The 27,886-nt window shown below is 50.1% G+C and overlaps 1 protein-coding gene across 1 annotated transcript; it reads right to left on the reverse strand.

The window, feature by feature from the left end:
* LOC121457786 (integrin alpha-D-like) lies at positions 1 to 27,886 on the reverse strand. The gene is made up of 30 exons (XM_041666788.1): positions 27,850 to 27,886; positions 26,020 to 26,125; positions 23,487 to 23,590; positions 23,285 to 23,355; positions 23,033 to 23,147; positions 18,754 to 18,884; positions 18,435 to 18,580; positions 15,855 to 16,008; positions 15,607 to 15,757; positions 15,337 to 15,410; positions 14,054 to 14,183; positions 13,825 to 13,967; positions 13,512 to 13,652; positions 13,216 to 13,425; positions 12,447 to 12,577; positions 12,182 to 12,339; positions 11,065 to 11,219; positions 10,669 to 10,797; positions 9,776 to 9,849; positions 9,479 to 9,620; positions 5,882 to 5,995; positions 5,692 to 5,771; positions 5,502 to 5,585; positions 2,352 to 2,430; positions 2,118 to 2,225; positions 1,956 to 2,033; positions 1,675 to 1,788; positions 1,429 to 1,530; positions 866 to 976; positions 1 to 405 (listed from the first exon to the last, which is right to left on the reverse strand). Exons 1-30 carry the CDS (start codon positions 27,884 to 27,886, stop codon positions 292 to 294), a joined length of 3,486 nt encoding a protein of 1,161 aa, XP_041522722.1. The 3' UTR covers positions 1 to 291.

Consider the following 27,886-nt stretch of genomic DNA (forward strand, 5'->3'; position numbering starts at 1 on the left):
ATCCAAGCGATGCATTGTATGGTAAGCATATTCGCCTCACTCTGTGTTGTGGTTGTAAGTCTTGTCCATGGTATAAGTTTTGTCCTATACTTGCTCCTGCCCCTGGATCAGCACCGAAGTCTAATACATGGGCAAAAGCATTAAAAACCCCCAGCTCAGGAAGTGTGGCATCACACCTGGGAAGTTGCCCAGGCTAGCCCTGAGCCGTAGAGTGCTTGTTCCCAGGCCAGTCGATTCACAGGCAGAAACAAGACCAACTCCTCCGGGTAGAGATCCTGGGAAGGCAGATCCCTAGGACGGAAGCAGATGTGGGGTCTCACAGCTGTTATCGGCCTCACCGGCTGCCGCAGGAGCCCCAGGCTTGCCATCCAGCATTTCTTTGTACCGACGTTTGAAGAAGCCAAGCTATGAAATGTGGTAAGCCAGAAAAACTGGGTAAGAGGGCAGGGAAGAAAGTTGAGAAGAAGTTGAAGAGAACTAAACTCATAGCCATGTCCCGGAACATGCATGTGAACAGCTGTCCTGTATTGAGATCGTATGCCAAGCAGGTGTTAGACACATAACTACAGGAGAAAAGCACAGATTAACCGTCAGGCAGATTTACATGCATACTGTGGCTATTTCACTTCAGCCAATCTGTGATGTAAGTCTTGTTGTTATTCCAAAAAATGAGAAGCAAAAAAAAAAAAAAGCCCCCAAATGAGAAGCAACTTACCTAAAATTAAACTGTAAGTGACAGAGATGGAATGTGTTCCCAAGCCTGCCCTACAACCATGATCCAAGTGTTTACTATCGTGTCTCGTGCACGGCAGAGCTGGTGGCCACACTGGGAGTGTTAGGAGTATGATTGGAAATGACACCTCACCTTGTACAGCGCGGCTGTGATGAGAGCCAGCACCAGCAGGCCGCCTGCCGAGCTGCCCACGATGAGAGAGATGGGCTCGTAGACCTCAAATTCTTCCAGTACTGTCTCTACCTGATTTGAAGACCAAAGAGGGCTCTCTCTCTCCCTTTCTCTCCCTCCCTCCCTCCCTTCCTCTGTCCTCCCTCTCTCTCTCTCCCTCTCTCTCTCTCCTCTCTCTCTCTCTCTCTCTCTCTCTCTCTCTCTCACACACACACATGCACACACACACATATACACTAACACACACTCACACACACTCATTGACACATACTCTCCTGTGTGTGCGCACACACACACACACACATGCACACACACGCACACATCAGGCTCCTAGTCTTTAATATTCCCCCTTCCTTGCCCAACCCCTATTCCAGGCACTGAGTTACAGAAGCTCTTGTACACTGAGTGTCTAAGGCCCTTCACTTGTCCTCCAACCAGGCTGGCAAGGCCCCCAGCCAGCACTGCAGACTGAGCATTAGGAGCCCTCTTGCCAGCCTGGCCACCGCCTGCCACACAGCCACTACCTGGGCTCTCAGAAACGCCTCCTGTCCTGGCAGCTGGGAATACACAGATGTGTCAAATGTGACCTCAGCCACGCTCAGGACCACCACCTTTTTCTGCAATGTCTGCAAAAGAGAGGGTGGGGCAGAGCTGGGAGTTGGACCTGGGAGGAGCTCAGGGGTCAAGAACCGCCCTGACCCAAGGATGCTCCAGAGCCATCAGGCGCACATGGACTGGGGAGGGTGGAACCTCTGCTCCTGGCCACGCACCTGGCTGACCCAGCCGAAGCTGAGGTTGCCCTTCAGAATGAAGTCAAGCTCATCCTGGATGCCCAAGGAGGGGACGTCACAGCGGAAGTGCAGGCAGTCAGCGATGGAGCAGTCCTGGAGAAGTGGGGGGAATAAAGCTGAGGAAAGTGTTTATTAGAGAGAGGAAAAGAGGGGCTGAAGGCTGTCCAGCATGGGGTAGAGGATCTAACACCACAGACAGACCACATGGCTCTGGTTCATCAGTACATCCCTGTGTCCTCCAGGGCATGGGCTTTTCTCACCAGCACAGAACGCCTTTGAATCTGGGTCAGAAAGTCAGAATGCTGAGGGGGTTCCTTCTGGGACGCACAGGAGACACCCTGGGGTGGGGGTGGGGACATTTTCTTGAGCACGGTGTTGTTACAGAAAGTAACAACGGGGAGAGAGAAACTTCAGGCTGGTACCTGTGGTGAGGTTGTCACAGCCACTTCCCACACGGCCACACCATTCAGTAGGATGGGGACCCAGAAATGTACGCTGACGGCCAGCTTCCACGAACCCAAGTTATTCACCTGCGGAAAAAGGAGACCTGATGTTAACATGATCCTTAGAACACCCCCATTTATTTCTTACCCATAGCTCTCCTGTCCCCCCCGCCCTCCAGCTGAGATCGACATGCAAAGCCTCTAGCTTCTCACACGATATCGATGTCCAGCCTCTTTCCTTCTCTCCCCGTCGAAAGAAGAAAAGTTGAAATGCTTCGTGGAATCTTCCTGCCTAGAGAAAATGGCATGTTGGTGAAAAGCCACTCTGATGCCATCTCCACTTGAGCCATAGCTTGCTGCAGAGTGCTGGGCCCGGCAGATGACACAGGAAAATAACACCGGTCCCCACGTGCATTTACAGCCTCAGCGCCCATGCCACTCCTCTCCCTACCGTGTTCTTTGCCAGACATACGGAATTGCCAGCTCTTCCCTTGGTGCCCTGGCTTCTTTATACCACTATGGATTTGTTCCAGCTCTTTCTTTGGAATGAAATGTTTTTAGTCGAGTTCTAGAAATTTTTACTTTCACACCCGACTTCTGCATGTCACTTGTAATGTTCAACGTTTCCCAGTGGAGAGAAAGCATTTATATGCTCCCTCCAGCTGATAGGGTCTAGTAGGTAGGGAGTAGCCTCAGGAACTACTAGAAGGTCTTTAGCCAGAATGAATAAGCCTATGGGGGATCTAGAAGGTGAAGGCTAGATTACTTGGAACAAATGGAGTAAGAGCATATCTCTGGTGGCAGTAATGAGTAGATACAGTCATGTTGGCGCAAGTTAGCCCACATGAAAAGGGACGGCCCAGGGGCTCAAGTCAAGAAGGCCCATATATGCTGACAGGGGTTTCTGTCTACTGGTTCCTTGCTTTTGGATTTCCGAAACAGGCCTCAAACTGCATCCCAGACCAACCTTAGATTTGCAGTGAGCTTCTTACCCCTGCCTTCCAAAATGCAAGGATTATAGCTGCAAGCCAACACATCTGGCTTATCCACGGCTTTCAAGTTACAGAAGAGAAAAGGGAGGGCCAGGCAAGGTGCAGAAGGAGGGAGAGAGAGGAATGGAGGCTATGTAAATACATTACTCGTGTATGAAATTGTCAAAAATAAAAATTTAAATGAAAAAGTAAAGAACACATATTTACTTTTGGGAAAAAAAAAGTGTTATGGTATACCAATGCTGAGATAAAGAAAAGCATCATCACACACAAATGTTTTCCAGGGTATCTGGATTGTGCTCATGATTTCATTAGTTAAGTTATAATTCCCACCTTCTCAATGCTGAATGTCTCAGATCCCAATACCATAAAGCAGGCTGGGCATAGTGGTGCCCATCTATAGTCCCAGCAAGCAGGAGGCAGAGGCAGATGGATCTCTGTGAGTCTGAGGTTAGCCTGATCTACATAGAGTTACAGAATAGTCAGGACCACATAGTGTGAGCCTGATTTTAAAAAGAAGGAAGGGAGAAGGAAAAGGAGGAGAGGAGGAAGAGGAAGAACAGAAAGGGGAAGGAGCCAACATGCTTCACCGCCACCCAGAAGCCAGATTACCTACCCCTGCATACCCCCAATAGTTTCCACGCTATCAACGTGACCTTTGAGAGCACGTGGAGCAGCCTGAGGGTGTGCTCTGCAGCGGGGCACTTGCATCACCCGCTCTGGGACGCTTGCATCGCCTGCTCTGCGCCTCAGGTTCAAGCCTCGGAACCGAGGCACTGGTGACAAACTGCATGAGTTCACAGCTCAGACACAGTGCTTCCTACTCGACTTGAAACGCAAGTCATTTAACTTCACTCGAGTCCTGCCGGTTTTCTCTCCAATGAGGGCCATAGCAGCACCCAGCACGCATGTGCTCTCTCCGTAACACTGGGGTTTTTCTCTCCGTATGCTAGCTGGGACTCCTCTGTGCTTCCCAAAGCTCTTCTCTCTGGGCTCCCATTTCTTACTTTAAAATCTCTAGTTCTAAAGGTTTTCTCTTTGAAAAACATTGTTTTACATTTACCTGTTTATCTGGGGAAGGGTGTGTGCCACCAGGCTCGTTTAGAGGTGAAAGGACAACACACAAAAGTCTGTTCTCTGACCCTACCGTGTGGGTCTCAGGCATCAGGCTCAGCAGCTTGTGACTTTACCCACTGAGCCACCTCCGGGCCTTAAACCTCTTTTCAGCACTAAGTAAAACATTCAGCCTTCCTCAGTCTTGAGAGGTGTGTAACATGTGTATACGGGCACAAGTTGCTCTGGCAGAGCCTGGGGCTCACCTGCTTACTTTGAACCATATAAGCAACTCTGCTATGAAAGCTGGCCTTGTTGGAGACATTCCCTGGTAAATGCAGGGGCAAGTTATTTAACCTCTTGAATTTTTTCACTGGAGAAAAATAGGGAGAGTAATATGGTTGTCCAGAGGATTAAGTGGATATAATAATTAAAAAAAAAAACTATATAACTCATCTGGGCGGTGGTGGCGCATGCCTTTAATCCCAGCACTCAGGAGGCAGAGACAGGCAGATCTCTGTGAGTCCGAGGCCAGCCTGGTCTACAGGAGCTAGTTCAGGACAGGCCCCAAAGCTACAGAGAAACCCGTCTCGAAAGACCAAAAAACAAAACAAAACAAAAAACTATATAACTCTTCCCAAACCCCACAATAACAGAAAACACTTAAAATACCCCCAGTATATTTAACTGTACGCTGTGTGGTAAGTGTTTTCCTAGGGATGAAAGAGAAAACTCATGCCTGTCGTCCATGTATGGGTCATGTCATTGACAAGGACACATTTGATCCTGACCCCCTCCAGTTCTCCTACACGCTCAGCAGCCACAGCACCAAACCTGTTCCTTGGTATTCTCCCAGGCTTCCACACAGTCCCCCCTAACTGAACTAGAGCCCCTTGCTTGCTTCTAGCCTGCCCTGCCCCCTCACCTACGCACCTTCAAACCCATCGCGGCAGCTTTGTGCTCGTCTCTCCCGCCAGCGCTACCCTCCTCTGCCCTGTCTTGCCTCGGTGTGGTCAAGTTCCCAGCACACAATGCCCAGGAGAGTCTTGACCTTTCACATCTAGCACCAAGGAAAGCTTCACATGAAAGGAAGACTGAATACGGGAGGAAGAAGAGGGTATCAGTGGTGAAGAGGTGAGCAATCTCAACAGCAGGCCGACTGTCAGAGAATTACACAGCTTTTCTGTTAGGATCCAGGCTCAGTCCACTATCGTAAAATGGGCTGATTCAGACTCTCATTACAGTGAGAGCCCGCTGAGTAAGAAGTACCAGGCCTGGAGGAAGCAAAGGGCCAAGGCAAAGGCTGAGGATTTAGTACCTACGGATCACTGTATATACAGTGTATTTCACCGGGAGCTCTAGCTGGAAGGCAGTCGTGTTGGATTCAGGCTTATTATTTTCACTGGAGAAAAAGGAGAGGAAGACACTTGTGAAGGAGTCCAGGAAAACAACAGCCAGCTGGGATGAGGGGCTGGAGGAGGAGAACAGCCTAGCTCTCCCAGGCTCACCTGCTGGCCTCCGCCCTCATCAGCAACCTGTCTCCCAGGAAGGCCTTGTAGGAGACATCAAATGTGATGATGAAGGTACTCTGAGGGGGTAAGAAAGGAAGACATGGAGAAGGTGGGAAAGGAAGGGGAGGGAGTGTGTGGGGACAAAGAGACCAGCACTGAGGATCTGGGGGGGTCAGGTAGCACTGACCTTGGCGCCTTCTCGGAAGATGGGGTGATTGATGCTACAGCTGCTGCTCCTCAGGTTCTCCTGGTCCGTGGACTCAGTCTCGCATGCCAAGCGGAGTGGGCGCTGGTGAGGTTGCTTGTAGGAGAGCAGAGGAATTCACGTTACGGCATTGGTTATTTGTCTGTGGCTCTGACAGAACACGGTGGCCAAGGCAACTTCAATATAGAAGAGTCTATTTGGCCTACAGCTACAGACGGATAAGAGTCCGTCATGGCCGGGAGGTATGGGAGCCAGAACAGAAAACTGAGAGCTCACACCCTCAACCACAGCGTGAAACAGAAAATATAAGCTTCAAGGGGCCCGAAGCTTTGATTCTTGACGCCAACCCAGCAGTGATGCACTTCCTCCCACAAGACCCGAAACCTCCCAGACATTGTGCCACCAACTGAGGACCAAGTGATAAAATTCTTAAGACTGTGGGGACACTTTTCATCCAGACTGCCACATTTATCTGACAGAAGTAGGGGAGGACGGGCTTTTCAATAAATGGTACCAAGAAAAATCATCTCATATTGAAAAATAAAAGTACAGAGAGAAAAATGAAATGCGATCCCTGCCTTGTTTTATTAAATATTAAATAAGTTCTAGTTGTTTCAAAGACTTTTAAGTACAAAAGTAAAACTATAAAGACTTTAAAAGAGATTATAGCTTATCAAAACCTTGGGGTGGGGAGCCTCATGCATGTTAGGTAAATTCTCTACCACTGAACTACAACCCTTCCCTAGGAATACATTGTTTTCTTTTAAACATTAATTCTTTATTAGATCTCTCTCTCTCTCTCTCTCTCTCTCTCTCTCTCTCAATCTCTCTCTCTCTCTCTCTCTCTCTCTCTCTCTCTCTCTCTCTGTGTGTGTGTGTGTGTGTGTGTGTGTGTGTGTGTGTGTGTGTGACATCAGGGGCCACTTTGCAGAAGCCTGTTCTCTCCTTCCATCTTGTCAGTCTTGGGGATTGAGCTCCGGCCATCAGTCTTGGTGTCAAGCATCCTTAACCACCTTTCTCGGGCTGGGGATGTTCTGTAGCTGTGTTAGGCTTGATTCCTAGAACCTCATGAACTGGGCATGGTGGCACATGCCTGTAACACTTAAATTCAGGCGTTCAAGGCCAGCCTGTGACCATGACACTTTGTCATTACTGTTTGGTCTTCATACAAGGTCTTATTTGGATCAGACCTTGCTCGAGCTGGCCATGGCATCACCTCAGGGGTGGCAGGAAACACCAAGTGGCCGTAGGCAGGTAGGCAGTGACCCTTGGTGTACAAGCCTGAGGGACGGTATGGACTTGGGGAGGGGGGAAAAGAGCAAAGGCCTGCCATCTATGGGTAGGTGGAAAGATATACACACTCGGGCATTAGGATATGAGGAAGTATTTCTTAGACAAGATTCATGCACAAAAAATACTAAGACTAGAGGAAAAGATTGATAACTCAATTGGATTGAATTAAGACATTTTTTATAGAGCTGGAAGACACAACGCAGAGACTGAAAGGGCAGCATATCACTCTACAGGACCATCGGAGTATGTAAAGAGTTCTTGCAGATCGACGTTTGAGGCTGGGTCTCCCTAGGCTGTCCTTAATGGGGATGCACAGCCTCGCTGGATGGTGCAGGCTACTCTGAATGGGCCTGCTTGAGGCCTGTTTAGTCTTTGCTGATAAGGTATAGTCAACCCCCTTATGCTACAGAGGCCATGCTGCAGCTGCAGCCCCTGTGTCTCCGTCACCTTCTGTGATGGTTGCTAATCTAGTTATCAACATGACTATATCTGGAATCAACTAAACCCAACTTATTAATTTGATTATTTGAGGTGGGAAGACCCACCCTAAATCTGGGCCACATCTTTGGTGGCAGTCCACAGAAAAGGACATTAAAGAAGGAAACTCGGTTCTCTGCTCTCACTGTAGTGCAAGCAGGTCCTGAGAACTTAGCATGACTGACACCATGTTAGAGGCAACATCCTGACCTTAATACCCAGCACATAGGCTCCAACGCTTGCCAAATGAGAACAAAACCTAATCCATAGTTCCAGGGCCCAGAAAAGTCCCTAAAGTGCTAACCTTGCTCTATGTCTCCCATAGTTTTGTTTTCTTGCTGACTGCTCCTGCTAACCAATGCATATCAACCAGGTGTGGTTTTTGTTCATAAAAGACAAAAAGTGGTGTTGATCAAGGCTGCGTAATTTGGGAAAGCTCCCTGTGCAGCTGCCAGTCGGCAATACAACTTGGCTTTAAGGGTGTCTGTGTGTTTTCCGGTAGAATTACCTCACAACGCAAGCTGACAAGTTCATCTATCTTGTGGCTGTGGAGTATTAAATCCATCTTTTTCAGGATTCAAACACAGACTGAAGCCCATCAACTCTCTGAGGGCCCCCAGGGCTCCAGCATCGGATTGAGAGCGCTGAGACATCAGCTTCATGACTGACAGCTACCAGTTCTGAGTGCAGCTACTGCTACAGCCTTCCTGGCCCGAGTCAGCCCTTGCTGGACTGCCCAGACAGCATCCTATAAGCCAGCCCAGTCCATCCCCTCTTAATAGATACTCATTGTATCAGTTCCCTTCCTTTAAAGAACCCTGACTAACACGCCCTCTAAAGTGTGCACCTCCCCTTTTAGTAGATACTCACTCCGTCAGTTCTATCTAACACACCTTCTAAACTGGGAGCCAAATATGTCTTGTCCCCTTTTAGGTTGTTGCTGGCAGATATTTGGTCACAATGGTGCAGCTGCCACAGTCACACACAGCAGCACGGAGGACCTCACAAACAGCACTGAAAGAGGTCAAGACACAGAAGAGCACATCCCACACGCTTCCATTCACATAGAGTCCAAGCCCCAGTGAACCTGAACCGTGTAATTTAGGGACACACCCGTGGATGGCAACCCTACAAATTCCTGGAAATGACTCTCATGAAGTTAAAAATCTGGTCATCATGGGAAAGAGAATGGGGTTGTGACAGGGAATGACAGAGAGCGGGCGGCTTTAAGGATGCTAGCAGTTTTTTACTTCTGACTAGGCATGATTTTATGAATATTTGCTCAATATTATTTATTGACACATGGGCTTAATATACTTTATCTGTGATGACCTATAATATCTAGATACATACATGGTAGAAGGATTGCAAAACTGGAAGTTATAGGGCCAGTATTTGAAAATGGCTCTTGGTTTGAAAATGGCTTGAGGATCCCAAGATTTTGTGTGTGACATTTAATCCCCTTTGTGAGATATTAAGGAAGTAGAAACTTGCCCAGACTGTGGCGTTTAGAAGCGGGGCCTTTGGGAAGTGATTAAAATTCAATAAGGTCATTAACATGGGACCCCAGGATAGAAGAAGACAGAACGCTCACACATACACATACACCCGTCTTTGCTACACTGTTTCTTGAACTGCCTTGAGACTCTGTCAGTGAGGCCACCACCAGGTGCACCCCTTAAGTCTGCACTTCCAGAATCATGAGCCAAATTACTATCATTTCTTTATGGTTCATTCAGCCTGTAGTACTTTGGTATCAGAGATAGATAAGGCTCTAGCTATCTAGAAGAGTCCAAGGGACCTGCTTACCTGTATTTCCATTATCCGACGATAAGATAGCCCTGCTGGGTAGTAGAATTTGATTACTGTTCCATAGCTGTCCTCACCCTCATTCCACACAGTTACTGTCACGGTGAGCTCTGGGGAGCTTCCCACCACCAACATCTGCAGGCTGAGGAGGGAAGGGCAAGCCTGAAGGAAGGGCTCCATTGCGGAGATAGTGGGAACTCATGAACTGATGGTATTCCAACAGAATTCATTTTTTTTTTAGAGAGTCAAAGGGAGTGGTCACAAGTGGTTCATCATCTGGAAGGAGACAGCACTCACCCTGAGAAGTTAAAGCTGATGCCCAGGTCCCCTTCACACAGGAGTTCTTGCTTACAGTTCTTCTCAAATGGGAGCTGCAACAAAAATGGCTTGCTCCTTTCTCTTCCATGTCTGACTCAGTCTCTAACCCCCTCTCTGGACTGTGAGTAAACCTCTAACCCCCCCCCTCCGCCGTACTCTCGTAGACACTAGCAAGGAATGGGCCTCCGGCTGAAGGGGGCTATGAAAGAGTGATAACATGAGGTCTTGGCTTCAGCACAATGAAGTCTAGCTGGATCAAGTCCAGCCTGCATCGCAGCAGCTATCCAGCAAACGTTACTAGATGTTAGAAATAGGGCAGGAGTTTTCAACTGGGTGGAAGTTTGGGGAAGTAAAAACTACAGGTGAATTAGATATGGCTCCAATGCACGAGAAACGTGTGACCCAAGAGCAATGCAGATGGGGCGTCTCAGTTTCGAGGTGTACCGCTTTGAAATGGACAATCGTAGCAGACTTAGGAACCAGAGGAAAAGTGGGAGCTGGGAGGTGCAGGTGTGGCCAGAGATGAGGTGTGGGAGGCACCGGTGTGGTCAGAGGAGATGTGGTGTGGAAGGCACCGGTGTGGTCAGAGGAGATGAAGCAGGCTCTTTCTTTGGACAGAGAGAAGGGAACGCTTTTCAAATGGGAATTACTGCAGACCGAGGTTCCGAGGTAAGGATGAGAGAAGAGGGAAGTGTGTAGAATGTGCTGGGCATGCACAAGGGTACCAGCTAGGCCAGGCCTAAGAAGCTGGAGGGGGAGCATCCTTGGGTGTGTTGTCCCTGGTGGGCAGCTGGGATCCATTGTGGGTTCTTAAGCACAGAGCGACACAATGAAGCCACCCTGTCCCTGGACTCCACTGGACAAGTACTCACAGATGCTGTCACATGGTCTTGAGAGCCCACTGCCAGCACAGGACAAAGTTTTCCGGATGAAGCAGAGTCTCCCACCAGGGAAAAGTCGAGGCGCAGGATGATAGGGCTCACCACGTCCTCCACGCAGTCCTGGGAAAGAAGGAACTTTGAAGAGCCACTGTCCTTCCTCCTTTCCTTCACTGGGCTCCTTCTCTGCATCCAGACAGACAGTGCCACACCCAGGCTAAGGGGCCAGGCTCACTCCCGGCCCTTCTCCTCTCTGGTCTCAATGTCTTCTCTCTGCCCAGTTCACATAGTAGAGACCAGAGACCTGACAAACCAGTCTTGGCTCTTTCCCCTTCCCCAAACCCTCCCTTACCCACTCTCCTTCCCCAAACCCTTTCCCCAAATTCTCACAGGCAAAAGAAGCTTTATCACTTCACAGTGAACGCCAAGCCCCAGAGTCTTTCTTCGAGACAAAGTCCAGTTCTTGGTTTCATCAAAAACAGCACGAGGAATCAGACGGCCCGGGTCCAAGGCCAAATCATACCTGACAGAGCTTTGGACGTCACCTGATGTGAAAAGGAAGATGAGAAGTGCAAAAGCAGAGAACCTGGAATCCCTGCTTCCATTTAGCTGTTTAAGCTTGCGGAGCACTGCCTATGACTGCAACACCTTTGGGGATACACATGGAAACAAGGATGGATGGATGGAAGGATGGATGGATGGATGGATGGATGGATCAGTCGGTAGATAGGTAGATAGATAGATAGATAGATAGATAGATAGATAGATAGATAACGGGTAGATAGATGATAGATGGATAGATAGATAGATAGATAGATAGATAGATAGATAGATGACAGGTAGATAGATGATAGATAGATAGATAGATAGATGATAGATAGATAGATAGATAGATAGATAGATAGATAGATAGATAGAAAAGAAGCTAAGCACATGGACTGTGAATGAAGCCTGGGGAAAGAAAGTTTTGATGTTCCTAAGATTCTGGGGGAGATAGGGCTGGCACAATCACAGAAGTACATGGAAGGAGAAGAGTGGAATGAGATGTGACAGGAGATTTAAGGAGGGACCACGGTGGGATGGAATCACAGAAACGACTGGAGTCTCCAATACTGAAGAGAAAGCAGTGTAAGGGTGTTAAGTGTTGGGGCAAGGAGCCTGGGTTCACATTTTGGGACCAATCAAGCCTAGTTTCTCATTGGTGAGAGGGATAAGGAGAGGTGTGAGGGCCACTGAGAGAGTCTGCTTCAGTGCAGGTAACCAGAGATGTGGTAGCTTAAGCAGGGACAGAGGCTGAAGTGGGGAGGAGAAGAGACAGGCTGTGGGTCTTTCTACAGGAGACCATAGGCCTGGGTGCATGAAGAGGAAAAAAAAGAACTCAGGCCCTGACTAACACAGCTCGGGAAAGATCAAGAGATTAGTGTTCCTGGGCTTTCTCTGCCCTCTACAGAGCCTTAGAGGCCTCGAAAGGGGGCGATGTTGGACCCAAATTTAGGAAACCACTCACCTAACTGGTCGGGTGACCCTTTGCGGATAGTGAGACAGACAGTGGCCTCCCCAGCTTCGAGGACAGTGGGAATCTTTTTCCAGCACTGGTACACAGCTTTTGCCACCTCCGCGGGGTCAAATCTTATAGCAATCTCCACTTTCAGCAAAGGCAGACTCCTGGGGACATCAACAAGGGGTGAGGGTGTGATGCTGATCTCTCGGAGAAGGACCAGCACAAGTGACTTGGACATGGTGGACTGGGTGGGATGTGGGTGAGTTCTCACCTAAGCAGCAGCACGTGTCCCTGGGCTCCCACGGCCAGGTCCACCAGGCCGTCCTGGGTAAGGTCTTGACCCCCACTTAGTGACTGCCCAAAATACTGGAGCCTCAGGGAGAGCTGGGAGCCAGTGACCCGCTGATCAAGAAGAGAAAAGAAGAAAAACCTACAGATGATGGTATCCAGGGGTTGCTAAAGGAGAAATGAAGGGTTAGGAGGTGAAAGCAAACAGTGGGGTGGGGGGGGGGTCCTGAGGAGACCCTCAGAAAGAGAGAAGGGGCCCTCTTACAAGTCCAGCTTGCCCTGAGGGTATAAGCAGCAGTGGAATAAATATACAGACATAGGATTAAAGTAGTTTGTTCATCATGTGTATGGTCATCCAGAAAATGTGTGGTAGATGGAGTGCTCAGTGCGCTCAGTGTACGTATTATCCTTACAGGAAGGAGTTGGCCTGATCATTTCTGTTACATAGGAAAAAAACTAAAGCTTGCAGAATCTGAAGCAATCGTTCAGACAAAGAACATGAAGCAAATGATGGTTGCTATTGCCAGGGATTTGACTCAAGGGTTTAAGTTCCCAGCTTAGTCTCTTAGAAAGCTGTCCTCAGCAGAGCGGAGGCTGGGTCGGCCCAGAGATGCTGGGTGCTCAGTGCCGAGGAGCAGACTTCTGAGAGACTGTGAAAAGAGACAGTGGCTGTCACCAGCAGCCAGACGGACTAACCAACCCAAGAGGTGGAGAGGGGAACGAAATAGAAGAGGCCGACGACAAGGCCTCACCTGGCTGGGTGAGGGGTTGACGTCCAGTTTTGAGGCTCCATGAAATATGTACACGGCCCCCACGTTCTCTTCTTCTCCAGGTGCTCCAATAGCCACATCTGTCACACGGTCCCCGTTCACGTCCCCTAGCACTGTCAGGGCTGCTCCAAAGCGGCCCCAAGGATGGCCCTGCTCCCCGTGGAGAGTGGCCTCACACTGCCACCTGCTCCTCTGCAGACAGCGCCAGCGTCAGACCCGACCTGGGCAGCCCTCCACCCACACCCACAGACCACCAGGCAGGATGCTTCACCACTTACCCCACCGGGCATGGGGCACACAGACACCTGCCCCCCTCGGGTCTGCTCATAGTAATGGGGGGCCCCAATCAGGACCAGGTCAGTGCTGCCATCTCCATCCATGTCCACAGAGCAGAGGGAGGCCCCAAAGTAGGAGCCGATCTGGTAGGCCAAGCCTGAAGTCATCTTACAGATGCCCCATCTGGGCGAGGCCCTGCCTCTGTCTTAGTACGACAGCTTCCCCTGTGGGCTCCAAAGGCCCTTCATCTCCTCCTTCTCCACCCTGGCCACACTGCCCACTCTCAAACTCCACTCTGGCTTCTTCCATACCAACCTGTGTCCCGCTGACTTCAGACTTGGGCCTCCATTGCCTGGATTCCTGGGTAAAGATGACAACCTTCCCCGTGTGCTGGTGGCGAGGGGCTCCCAGGACCAGGCTGTAGACCCCCTTCCGAAAGGCCAGTGCGGTGGAGTAACCTGAGGGGCCCAGACCTCAGCACAAAGGCTTCTCCTGTCTTCAGGCAGCTCATCCTGCCCCTCCTCCTCCCACAGCCTCTTCTTACCCAGGTAAGCATCCCGCATGTCCACGTTCTCCTGAGACATGTTGATGAAGGTGGGTCTCATATTTTGGAGGTATAGGAAGGCACCTCCAGACCAGCTGAAGCTTCCCACAGCTCCCAGAACTGGTCCATCCTGGGAGGAAAGGATCCCAGGGCTGAGCAAGCTGGAGCAGGGTGCCAGCCTAATCCAAAGAAGCCTGTCCCCAACTGTCATTTTAATTTTTCTTCTTCCTTAGCTTTCACTAGCTGTCTCTATGCCTTAACTCCTTAGTCTCTCAATACATTGTCCTTGCCCTTGTCGGCCCTGTTACCCTTCCGCCTGTTCTGCCTCCTAGGCTCCTGCCATTTGCTCTACCTTCTCCCATCCTGGCATCAGGCCTCCCCAAACCCAGCATGAAGGCACCAATATGCTAGTAAACCATCACTGGTCCCCTTAGAATGTCATCTGGGTCACTTCTCAGTTGAATCTGGGCAGTGAATCTCTGTTTTCAGACAGAGGGGACCTTGTCCTGACCACCCCCGCCCCTCTCTCAGCTCCTCTATGACAAAGCCACACTCGTCACAACGTTGTACGGTCTCTGTCAGCACCCTCGGGTAGCAATGCTTCATGCTCCCCTGCATTCCGTATTCATTTCTAGACTCTGGATTATAGAGAACTTAGAAATGTAAAAACACCAAAAGTGCTCAATGGCCCTTTGACATAGCCCCAGTGACCAGTTCCAAACAAACCCGGTTCCCTTCTGCCACGCTCTGCTCAGCCCAACTTATTAGAAGAAAATCTCTTTAGATGCACTGGGCACACAGCTTTCAGACAAGTCTTACTGCACTGCTTCCTCTCTGGTCAGTGTGCTCTGGGCCCTCCTAGCCCTCCAGCTGCTCACTGTCCCTAACTCACTGTGCTTCTGCTGTGTCCACCCTTCCTTTCCTAGCATAAGAGCTTTGTTCTTCACCAGAACCATTTCAACAGCTTCCCCCCCCCCCCATAACTGCAGTAATTGGTCCCATACCTTCCCGGGGCTGGCCCTTCCTCATCAGTCAGGGTCCTCTACCCCAGTATCCAGGAGAGTCTGAGAGAGCTTTGTGTGTGGCCTCTACCCACTACAATGTGTGTCCCATGAAAATTTGAGCTCTGGCTGTCTCCTGCTCGCCTTTGTCCCCTGCACCTTAAGAACCGTGGATGATACTCTTCATTCAGTCAGAGGACTTAAGGTCAGATCTGCTCCTGGCCCCTTCTGGGCCCCCACCCCACCCACAGAAGGCCCAGAGTTGATGTCTGTTCCACCCACCATCGTGAAAGCCGCACTGAAACCTTCTTGGGACATCTCGTGCTGAAAGGAGCTGCTTGTCCTTGATTGAGTCCCTGCAGGGAAGCATGTCACTTAGATTCTCCAAAGCTATGCGAGCGTGAGGACTCAGAACACAGTAGGGTCTGGGGCCTGAGCTCTATAGGGCATTAGGGGTAGGGTGTGTGACATAAATAAGGATAACATCAAGATTACAGGGGGCAATTGGTAGCAATCCCTTCAACCCCAAGGCCGGAGCTTGCCCCCACTCACCCTCAATGGTAAAGATTTTCTCCTGGAGCTGCTTCTGGATGCTACCGAGTGCTACAAAGTTGTTCACCTTGAAAACGTGGTCCTGCGGGGGAGCTGAGCCAATGGTGTTCAGCTCCTGCAGGGCACTGGGTTCCTGGAAGGCATCCCCCACCTGCAGCAGAGAGGCATCAAAGCAGTAGAAATCCACTGAGCCTTCACTGGGTGAAGAGCAGGCTTGTCTGAGGGAGACGAGGAGAAAGAGACTGTACCCCAATAGCATAGCGAGTGATCTTAGCTTTCTCTGCCTCGGGGATGACATCACTGTACTGCATGGGGTCTCTGTATTTCTGCCCATCCGTGATGACAATTAGGATCTTCTTGGCATTTTTGCGGGCCCCATTCTTGCTATGAAATAGCTCTTTCCTGTCAGAGAATGAAGAGAAATGACTATCGAGACAGAATTGATCCTGGAAAGACAACCTACAAAGACGGGAGCTCATCTGGTTACATCAGAAAGACCATGCAGGGCACGCTGTGGAACTACCTGGCGTTGGCAGTGATGATGCAGGACTGCAGTCCAAATCTTTGGAGATGGAGACAGGAGGAGGATGAGATCCAGTCTGACCAGGCTTAGGCTACACAGCGAGATCTGGGACACACACACCCTCACCCTGATTCTCACACCTATCCCCTTACTTCTTACCCATTCCACAAACACCCCCCCCCCAAAAAAAAGGGGGGAAGGAAGGAAGGAAAAGATAAAAGATTTCCTTCTAGAAAGCTAAACTAGAAACAAAGAAAATAGTAAAGACATTCATATTAGATATTTACTAAAGTCTCTCTACCACAGAACTCCATTCCTAGAGGCAGTGCGGTGCAGCGCAGCTCTGGAGTCAGACACCTCTGAACGTGCTACTTAACCTCTCTGAGCTTCTGATTCTCTCCGAGCAAACTGGTAGCAATTGTGCCCTGACCATGCTCTAAAACTCTGTCTTCTCTCACAGAGAACCGGGCGTGACGTGACTCACTTCCACCCAGAGCAATGCAGGGACTTATTTCTCACTGCCAGGCAAGTGCTCCCCTCGTGGATGTAGACACATGGCTACCGGCTACACTTTTAAGTCACCGTGAGAGAAGTCTGGCTGCTCTGTCGGAGGTGTCAGGAGCAGCCCACGGGAAGAAACCACAGGGAGACACAAGCCCACCCATCCCAGCTGAGCTCCAGCTGAGCCCAGTCCCTCCAGCCAGGCCTTCCTGAGCACCAGGCATAGGAAGGAGCTCTCTGGGTTCTGGCTATATAAAAGAACATCTGCAGAAACAGCTGGACCCTCTTTGGACTAGGAGGAAAGAATATGTGTCGTTGAAGCCACCAGATTTGGCAACTGAAACAAATGGCGCCTGGTTATTGGAGAGATTACATGACCGTGAATGGCCTGTGGGTGAGTGAGTGCTGGTCAGGTCATAGCTCTAAAAAACGCTTATAAGGGAACTGTGCACCGTGACACTCAAGTCCACAACATACCATACACCTGCCGAAGACAAGGCTAGAAAACACCCAATTGTCCAACATTAGGGAGGGAATTCAACAAAACATAACGGCTTCTTCGGCTCCTTTGTTGAAAAGTAAGAGTCAAAACTGTAGCAAAACATGGAACATGCTATAAATTTAAGTTTTCCTTTAAAAATAGAGGAAAATCTGTTTTCACCCTGTTGTGACTATATACCATCAGTCTGCATAAAGGCAAATGATAGAATTTGAGCTGTGTCGGGCAGGTGGAATTTATTGATTCATTTGAATGTATCACTTCTTGTTTCTGATATTCTGCATGCTAGAATGTCTAGAGGAATTATGGGTAACCCTTAATCCTGTAACCTTGCCACCGTTATGGAGTTTGTGAGCTGTGGTTTGACGTAAGGTCTTACGAATGACTAGCTGAACTGGTCTCAGATATCCCAAGCCGATCTCAAAGTCAACCTAGGCTAACACTGACCTTTTGATCCTCCTGTCTCCACCTCCCAAGGGCTAGGCCTAGAGGAATGTCACTCCCTATTAAATGCTAAGACTAAGACACAGCACCAGCGCTGCCATTTTGTCTTTTTAAAATGAAATGTCTTAAGGGAAAGAAGGAAGAAGGGAAGGAGGAAGAGGGGGAGGAAGAAGAGAAGAAAATTAGCTTAGCGCTGGAATGAATCAAGCAATAGCTGAGTTCCATGCTAAGATGAGACTGGCTTTGGGGTACGGGCTGCTGGAGAGCTGCAGTGCATTCTGGGATATGGGCCTGGAGCCCTGAGCCACTGTCAATTCACTTCATATACTTTCCCTCTCAAGGCCCAGCAGCGGTAAAGCATTGAGGGCTTGAGGAGGGGCTCAAGGAGGGGTGCTACGCTTCGGGGTTTCTATCTTTTTTCCAAGGCACAAGAGCTGCTATGAAATTGAGCGAGTGCATTTAGCCAGAGGATCTCTTGCCTGGGATGATCCTAGCACATTTTAGCGCACCACCCAAGGATGCGCAGAAAAACAAGGATCCCGGACACTCAGTCTCACTCCTCCACAGGAGAACCGCACCCTCTGCCAGACCCACCACCTTAAGTGAGTTTGCAGGGACCACCTGGCTCCAGTGCTGACCAGAGGAGTAGAAGAAAGGGTTTGTTGAGGTTCCTAGAACCAGGCGTAGGGGAAGTAGCTGCAGAGAAGTCCAGTCTCACGCAGGCGTGGGAACTGCACTCTGGAAAGCAGTCTGCCTACAGCCGACCCTCTCCCCAATGGTCCTCCAGAGCCTCCAGAGGCGAGCTAAGAACTCTGCTGACTCAACATGAAGCAGAGGCGCGGACACCCAGGAAGGACTCACACCACTTCCTGGATGGCTGTGGCTGTGAACGTCAGGCCCTGCAGCTGGACGATGGAATCCACCAGGCTCTGGGGGTTCGAGCTGCTCCGGAATGTGGTGAAGGTAAAATGGGTCTTTAGGATGTTTGAGTACTGCATCAGGGAGAACTGCAAAAGTCAAGGGAGCCCCAGGATCAGGACTCTCCTCGGCTCCTTCCCTCCTTCACCCTTCCATTCCCCTTCCCCGCCCTTCTCCTTTCCCCTCTGGACTTCCTCCTCCACCGGCTGTGTGAGGCCACATCTGTACCACCCTTCCACAGGCCACCATGTCTGGTACTCACCAAGGTGTTGGTGCTCACAAACTGGCCCATCAGCGTTTTGACAAAGGCCTTCATCTGGCTAAAATCACTTTGACCAATGCTGCCAGAGCCGTCGATTAGGAAAACAATGTCCATCTCTTGGACTGGACACTCTGCAGTGAAGGAGAGAGAAATCAGATGCACGTATGGGCCTCAACCATCTCCTGGGGCCCAGAATTCCTTCTTACTCAACAGAGCCAAGCCCTCCACAGAGACGGCCCTTCCCTCTTCTTCCTGCATCAGAAGCCCTGGTACTGTCCTCACTCACCCTCAAAGAAGCCAGGAAAAGTGGGAAGGGAGGAGTAAAGGCTAGGGACCAAACAGGCTCCTCAGGAAACCAGTCAACTCCTCATTAACCCCATGCTCTCGGGTTAGAAAGCACAGGCAGTATAGTTTAGCAAGGTGGTTCAAGGTTGCCTCCTGGCACCAAAGTGCCTGTCCTTGAACCCCAGCTCCATCACTCCCTAGCTGATGAATTTAGGCAATTGTTTAATCAATATACCTCAGCACTTGGGCTTCCCTGTCTCTAAGATGCCGTTAACAGTAGTACCTACCACATCAGATTATTGCCACAATGAATACACTTACATCAATACAAGGCATGGCGCTGTGTGAGGATTACTGTCACCATTACACACGTGCCAGGAGTTCTTTAGGCTTGCAGAACATTTGTGCAGTGAATAATGGGGTACCACCCAGGCCTGCCCCCTTCCAATGCTGATGCACTCGCTTCTAGCCTACATGCAGCAGGCCAGCAATAGCTCTGAGTGTTCCTGAGTGTTCCAAGAATCCCTCTGGACAGGAGGTGTGTTACCTAGGGTTCCAGCCTACATACAGGGTCAACTAGTGTCCAAACTCCCAGGTCAGGGAAGCATCTATAGAGAACCGCCTCACCGTTCACCTCGCTGGTGTGTGACAGACTTCTGGACACTACACATAGAATCACCCCAGAAAGTGAACCCAAAGCAGACCCAAGTCACAACTGCATCAAAATCCAATTTAGGGTTACTGCAAGAGTGTGGTCAGGGGCGACTGACAGGAGCAGGGGTGACCCAGAGGCCACTCTGTCACCAGCACAGGTGACAGCAAGCGAAAGCTGCAACCCTGGAGCACTGCACGGCTTGCAGGCAGGTGCTCCACAGAGCCAACACATCTCTTCCCAGAAATGCGGGTTCCCTCCCTGACAGTTTTCTAAGTGTGCACAGCCCTGGGGAGGCGCCCTGGGGAATCTTGGCAGTCTCTACTTTCGCACTTTCTCGGAGGGTGAAGATTGGTTACTTCCTCTGCCTCAAGGGCTCTCGCTCCTCCCTGAAGAGAAGGTTTCTTTCCATCAGAAGGGAAGTGCTAACCAGCCCTTACCTACTGCCCAGATCTCTTTCCTCTTGCTAACCAGCCTTGCTCTCCAGAACATCCCCAAGCCTCAGAATATGTTTCTGGGAAAACCTGGCTGCAGGGCCCTCACTTTCAAAAAGCTACCACCTCGGGCCTCATAGAGGTCACACTGTAAGAGGAAAGACATACCGCAAGCTTGTCAACAAGCAGGACCTTTCAGATTGTCCCTAGGTTCACACTGGGGTTGTGGGTTATGCGCAGGACCCTGTTGCTGCCTCCACCAGCACCCACATCCTGCGTTATCCACAGGGTGGGGAGCGAGCCGACCAGCATAACCCTGAGGTGTCACACCGAGACATTAGCGCTACAAACTGCCTCCCACACACCACTAAAATAAAAGGGGCTTTTTCCTCTCGCCACTGCCCCTCCACTTCATCTGCTCCTTTCACCAGGGCCTCAAGGGTGCTTGTTGGGAGCCATGCGGCCTAGTTTCAGACCAGAACATGAGTGCTTGTCCCTCAGGTCTCCAGATGAGGCAGGGACTCCAGAGGGTCAGTGTCCCTTAGCAAGCACCAGTGGACTTCCAGACAGCGCAGAGTGCTGCTGGGACAGCGTGACCTGCACTCTTTGTTCTCTCATAATATTAGCGATTCTCTTGGCGTTTTTTTGTGTCATTTTGTCAGTCATGCAGGGGACAGATGTGATCATTTCTGGAAACCCCATTTTTTCTTCTCAAATATTTTCATCTAAATTTCTTTGGGAGCTGATGCTTCTCAGGTTTCTTGTCTGGGGATGTCAGCTGTCACTCCTGACCCTGGGAGCTGTCCCGAGTCAGTGCTGATGGGATTGGCGGCAGTTCACCCCTATTTCTGTAAATATGCTTTGTTAACTTTGGAATGATATTGCTGTTCTTGATAATGTGTGCCTATGCGCATCACCTTTTAGATTTGTAAAGATAGGATGTACCTGGCTCCATATTTGGCCAAGCTGGCAAAATGATAAGCATTGTTTTTTTTTTTAAGATGTTTTGATGTAAACATTGGGGGGAAAACATATTTGACATATTTGTTTTTGCTAGAAGTTAACATTGGAGGGTGGGAAGAACATGTTTGTTTTAGGAGTATGAATAAAGACTGCTGGAGCTATTCGGGCCAGCCTCTTGTGTGAAACTCAACTGGTGATTGGACACTACGTCATTTCTTCGGGCCGACGCCCCTTCCCCATTCTCAGGACCTGAGCCGGAGCTGCGGTGGGACCATGGCAGGTGCTGGGGAGAAGTGGGGGATCACCACTTCCCTTTCTACTTCTGCAGGGACCACAAAGTCTAGCCACGCAGCAGGCTGAGAAGCTTCAAGCATCCTCTGTTCTGCAGACCTAGAGATGTTTGAGGCCAATGAGGATGGTGACCACAGCCAACCGTCATGAAGTGGCAGACAGACCCCGTAGCCATCATCTTATATACATATTAATTAACTTTATTGTGCCAGTAGCCTAACGCAGTAGGCACGACAGCTGCCCTCGCTGCCCTGCACGCGTCTGAGTAGTTGCCATCCTGTAATTTTGTCCCTGTTTTCAGTCTTTTTACAAAACAACATCCTTGTTTTCTCTCAGGCCAGGTCTATGTCAAGTTCTATCAGATGTCTCCTGTTTCTTTCCCTTTTTATTGTGTCCACCAGGCTTCCAACAGCAATTTTCTGAATAGAGCTGAGCTTCTCACAGAAGGCAATAAACCAACAAGACAGTGGTTGCCTGAGCTCTGCGGCCTCCTTCTATCAGGGAGGCCTCCCTGACCCTGGTTCACTCACCAGTTAAATAAAAAACAATCCTGCCTACAACCCGGAGGCCTTACAGAGCGCTGGTCCTCAGATGGCAGCCAGTGGACCCTGGTTCTTTCTACCTCTGCCAAACTTGCCTCTCTTGAACCTAGTTCATGCACCTGTGTTCTCCACCATCAGGCATCAAACCTTGTGACTTCCCAGGACATCTGTGAGGAGACATTGACCTCCTCGGGCTGGACACAGTCTCCCCAAATCCTAAAACATAGGCACTGCTTCTCTGTTCTTTCTGCTCCTCAAGGAGATTCTGGTCTGGCAGTGTAGTCTGGGGCTGTTATTGCTGCTGCTTTAACATGAACTAAATGTTTACTGTTAACGGCACTGTGGCCTCTCCAGTCTAAAGCATTGCTCTCAGCATCCTGTGTGACTCCTGCCTTCCATTCTTAGGCTACCGATGAGGCAGTTTTCCTGGGCCCTTCCCTCAAGGCAAATACACAACCGTTTGACAGAATAAGGGTTATCACATGGGCTGTGCCAGCCAGGGATCTAGTCACTTTGTATACCTTAAATCCTTTCATCTTTATAACTACATGAATGCTAACCCCATTTTACCAATGAGGAAGCTAAAGTCCAGAGAAAGGCGTTATTACCTGTACACACGAAAGCACCTAACCCTGCAGACTGACTCTCAATGAGAGAGCACCCAGGTCCCATCCTCCTGGGCAACAATGACATTCACACAACTGTGCAGCGCACTTTCTGCAGCTCTGTCATTTGTCCTTGAGAGAGTTTGGAGAACCCAGCAGCTTGGTCATGAGCCATCCGCGCTGTCTCCCTCATGGGTTTCTCTTCTTTAAGACTTGTTTTTGCCATCAAAGAAAAACCAAGGAGTGCCCAAACACCTGTAGCAACTGTGACACCACCACACCCTGCTCGACCAGCACCCAGGCTCTCCTCTGATGCAATCATAACCAACTGAGGGTTGCTGTCCTCATTGCCAGGCCAAAGTGTGCTCCTGCCCACCTCTTCCACTTGCCGAGGCTCCTGCTCAGCCACACACTGCCCTCCAGAAGGGGCCAGGAGAAGAAGGCCTCACTCTCTGACCGCACAATGCAAGCTGAGCTCCCCAGAAGCCTTGTCTCCAGCAAACTCACCTGGCAGGGTAGCAGGGACTGCCTGGATGAACTGCAAGCTGGAGCCTAGAAGGAGGCAGGACCCTTTGGCATACATGTTCTTCGCACAAGCTCTCTTCACGGTTGGACCACAGGCCTGAAGGCAGAGACCACCTCCATAAGCATTGCTTATTGTTGGGGCATAGTCTTCTACCCCAACTCCCATTCCTACCCTCAGCCTCCTTCAGTTCCTACTATGCCTCTCATGACCCTTGTGCGACCTAGAGAACTCACCAGCAACTGGGAGCGATTGGTGGCAGCTACCAGGGACAGGCCCAGGGACATGTTCACAGCCTCCAGGGGAGCTGAGAAGACAGACACACACAGTCACACTCAACCACACAGCTTCACTGAGGGGTTTAGCCTTCGCTGGGGTCCACTGAAAGGAACACATTAGGAGAGCTGAGAGCACTCATCCCTTGGTTCAGTCACTCACTGGGCAGTAAGATGGGTTGGCACGTGCCAGTGGCAGGTGCACAGTCATACAGTTGTCCTGTTTGGTTGACTGCCACTACCTCCAGAGGGGCTCCCACCACGAGTCTAGGAAAACAACCACAAGTCACAGTCAGAGAAGAAACAGGAGCACCCTGGGTACAAGGAACTATCTTGCCATGAGGAAGTAAGGCTCTGTGGGAAAGTTTCGGGCATTTTCTACTTGGGAGGCTGTTGAAAAGTCAGTCCTGTGTTTTATCCACACGCATGGAAGGGACGCCCACCGGCTTGTTTATCATGTGCAATCATATGTAGCTGGGTGAATAAAGACTCCGGATTATTTTACAAAAAAGTATTGCACCAAAAATGACATTTCCCAGGGATGGGAACACATTATGCATCTGCCATTCTGAGCCACCTGAGAAACAGTCACCTTGAGCTCAGTGAAACAGCTTTCTGAGACCATAAGCTTTCCAAGCAAAGGTGATTATAATTAACTAGAAATTTTTCAATATAATGTAAGCAATTTAAATTGGACAATTTAATGTGATTATATCAGGTCTGTACCTAATCCTCATAGTAGAAATGTAAATAGTTTTCTTGAAAAACAGCTCAAGGGGATTTTTTTTTAACTGGAAATATTTTATCACTACCAACAGTCTCCCCACCCAGACAAGAAAAGCAGACAAGGATCGGTATCTTTTCGTCAGCCAAGGCAGCCTTAATTCAACAGTCTCCTAAGGGTTCTTTTCTCCAGAGGATACTTTATAGAAAGCTGCAATTCTGTGTGCCATGCATGAGTCAAGGGGTGTCCAGGAGCTCCCTGAGGAGAACTTGGCAGATGGCTACAGGGTTTGGGACTTGATGGCAATCATGAAGAACAAATTTGATTTTTCTTACCAAGCTCATTCTTCTACAGAAACTCAATCTTTTTAGTGTCTCCATTATGACTTAAAGAAATTTTCAGGACAAACCGTAGCTTTGTGGCGATCAGGAAATTACCAATGGAGCCTAAAAACCAACTTCCAATGAGAGATGTGAGTACAAAGGCTACCTTCCAGGTTACTGGATTTTGGTGCCGAGCAGGGTAGGTGGGGTCTGCTGGCGTAGGGCTGCCAGCTGATCTAAACAACCGCTACCCTGGCAATATACGTGTGTAAAGAATCGTTGAGCTGGACCCTTTACATTCGTGCACCAGTCTATGTGTTGTTTTTGTTGTTTTGTTTGTTTTGTTTTTGAGACAGGGTTCCTCTGTGTAGCCTTGACTGTCCTGAAACTAGCTCTGTAGATCAGGCTGGTCTTGAACTCACAGAGATCCCCCTGCCTCTACCTCCCGAGTGCTGGGATTAAAGGCATGCATCACCACGGCTAAGGTGTTACATTATGGGTTACATTTTACCCCTTGTTTTATTTTACATACCAATCCCAGTTTCCTCTCCCTCTGGTCCTCCCACCTCCTCTCCTCCCCCCAACCCCCCCCCCCCCCCCCCCCCGCCTTCTCCTTACCCCACCCCTCATTCACTCTCAGAGAGGGTGAGGCCTCCCATGGGGAATCAACAAAGTCTGTCACACCACTTGAGGTAGGACCAAGGCCCTTCCTCCTCCTATGTGTTACATTTTTAAGTAAAGAGAGGGGTGGAGAAAAAAACGAGACCCTGGAACTTAGAGTCTGTAGCTGATGCTTTTTCCATCTCCCCAGCTTACTAGCTGGGTGTAGGCATGGCTATACAGGATTCGGGGGCCTCTGTGGCTCCCTGCTGGTCTGGGAAACCCCATCTTCTCAGGCTCACTGCCACCTCCTCCATGGAGCAGCCTGGAATTCCCCTGGATTTGCTCCCTTCCTCCTTGAGTCTCCGAAAAGTTAGTTTATATCCATGCTGTATTTCTGGGACAAGAGAATAGGAGTGCCCGGGGGTGGGAGGTAGGTGGGGCAGGTATATAATTTGTGGCTATCAATGCAAAATAAAAATGTGGGGCCTCCTGGGGTTGGGGAGATTTTTCCCGTCTCCTAGTCTCTTGGTAGTTTTCTAAGTACCTCCTCAATCCCCCAAGGTTTTGGGGTAACTTCATCAACCTTGACCATGCCCAGCTCATGCCAGGGGAAGGCGGTACAGGAGCTGCTAGCAGAAATGGGATATCTCTGCAGAGAGATGCTGAGGGCTAAATGGGTCTGTGGGCCAACTCCCAGCATGCTTCTCTGCTTCCATCCTTCCTTGCTTACAGAACACAAAGGCAAAGGTAGAACAGCAATCCAGAAGCCTCAGGGTAGACCAGTAAACAGCAAGTTTAGCGAGTGTGGGTTTGGTGCAGTAATAGGGACCACACACAGAGAAGCCCTGGATAAAGGGCAGGTTCAGAGGCTCCTGTGTAAAACCAGGCATTACCTCCGGTTCTACAGTCCTCCCTGGGCCCATTAATAACAAATGGAGGACTTCCCTCTCACCCGAGGCACATTCCTGCCATGTGCCAGCAGCAGCTACCTGCCTGCCGAGGACCTGGAAGGGGTTGGCACAGGAGAGCAGGCAGGGCCTTCTTACCGAGACCCACCAAACTGGACCACGGTCTGCCCGAAGCCAGCTGCATCCTCTCTGAACACAGTGGGTTTTTCCACATCCAGGTTGGACCCATCACACGAAGCCAGGACTAAGGAATACAGCGGGTAGAAGGATTAGAAGTCATCAAAGATGCCAAATCCCCAATGACTGCCCCCCTCCCCCGTCTCTTGATGCTCAACCCCACTCCAGTTTAGGGTGTCACCTGCCCAAGAGAGCCAAGTCTCCTCCTCCCACCATGCTTCCACTGTGGTTCCAGGCTAGCCACCTGGGTGGTCCTCATCCTTTTCCCTCCCTCAAAAATAACCAAAGTCAGGCCAGCCAGGTGGCTCAGCTGGCCTGCCACCGAGCCTGATGACCTGAATCCAATCCCTGCGATTCCCATGGTGGAAGGTGCAAACTAACTCCTGTAAGCTGTCCTCTGACCCTCACCTGCATGCCATGGTACTCCTACAGCCACACCCCTGCACCCCCAAACACACGCATGCACACAAAATAAATAAAGATGTAACACTTCAAAAAAATAAATAAATAAACAACCAAGCCCAAGAGATGTGCTGGTGCATGCCTCTAATCTCGGCACGTGGGAGGCAGAGCCATGACTCTGCAAATTCCATGCTGGCCTGGTCTACAGTAAGGTGAGTTCCAGGCCAGCCAGGGCAACGTGCAGATGTCTCAGCTGTTAAAGCCTAGGCTCACAACCAAAAGTGTAAGAAATAAAACAAAAAACAAACCCAATGCAGAAGGCAACAGTTCCAGGGAAACGTCCCCTCCACGCCATTTCAAAGGACATCCGGGATCTGGAATTAGGCCATCTACTTTCTTAGCTCCAGAATATCTCCCTCTCCATTTCTAGGACTAGGTAGGGCCTTGGGCGTGCTAGGCTATATCCCCGATTCCCCTCACAGGATAGCCATTTGCTGGTGCATGCAGGACCCCAGCGTGTTCTCCCGATCCTTACTGGGTCACGCTCCCCTTGCTGATGGCGAAGCCCAAACCCTCAGGAGGTCTCTACCTTTCAAAAGCCTTTCTACTCCCTCATATTCCTAAACAACCGTCCTTCTTCCCCACGCCCCTGGAATTACCAGCCGTCTCTGGATTCTGGAGTCCACGCCACATCAAGGGCAAGGACACTCCAAAGGGTTACTTGTCTGAGTCCGTGCCAGAGAGACGTTCGAACTTGAGGTTCAGATACTTAGAGAGCTGGAACCCTGCGGCCACATACTCAGGAGCCTCACACACTTATCTTCCCGCCTTAGGTGACTCCCCTTCTTAGCAGGCTCGAACCCTCATGGACAATACCGGGGCAGAGGGAAGTGAATGGGGACGTCGGCCGGCATCAGGGAATGGAAAACCCACAGCGCTCTTTCTATTAGGGCAGCCATGAGCAGGCTCGGCACCCAGACCTGTCTCTCCAAGAGAGGTGCAAATCTAGGCTTCTGTATGAATCTGATACATGGATGAGGTCCCAGTATAGACTTCAAATTATGGACTATTCTCTTGATAGCAGTGGGACCTACCTACCTGAAGTCAAGACTTGGAGAGCACCTGGGCCCAGAAAGGTGGAATCCAGCCTTTCTGCCCACCTGCTAGCTTCTGCAATCTCCTCTCTATACCTCTGCACATGGAGCTTTGTAAATGGGGAGCCCTGGAGAACAGGACTTCCTGGTAAGGTCATTCCCTCTGCATAGAGGCATAGCTTACAAAGACACCTATCCTCCCTCCCTTTGACTCAGACCCTTGCCCTAAGAGTTGTTGGAGATGACCAACAGTCCCCAGTTAACCTGCCAGCCCCTCTCCACGCCCAAGCCTTACCCCAGCTGCACAGGAAGATCACGACTCCACGAGCCAT

The sequence above is a fragment of the Microtus oregoni genome, unplaced genomic scaffold (genome assembly GCF_018167655.1).
Source record: "Microtus oregoni isolate MIOR12 unplaced genomic scaffold, Mior012 000016F_ref0000370, whole genome shotgun sequence".
Taxonomy (NCBI): Eukaryota; Metazoa; Chordata; class Mammalia; order Rodentia; family Cricetidae; genus Microtus; species Microtus oregoni.

Coding starts and splice junctions, on each gene's coding strand:
- LOC121457786 (XM_041666788.1), bottom strand. CDS start 27,886: ATGGCTCGTGGAGTCGTGATCTTCCTGTGCAGCTGGG. Junction 26,126..27,849: donor GATCTTCCTGTGCAGCTGGG/GTAAGGCTTGGG, acceptor TGTATTCCTTAG/TCCTGGCTTCGTGTGATGGG. Junction 9,621..9,775: donor ATCAGCTTTAACTTCTCAGG/GTGAGTGCTGTC, acceptor TTCCCTCCTCAG/CCTGCAGATGTTGGTGGTGG.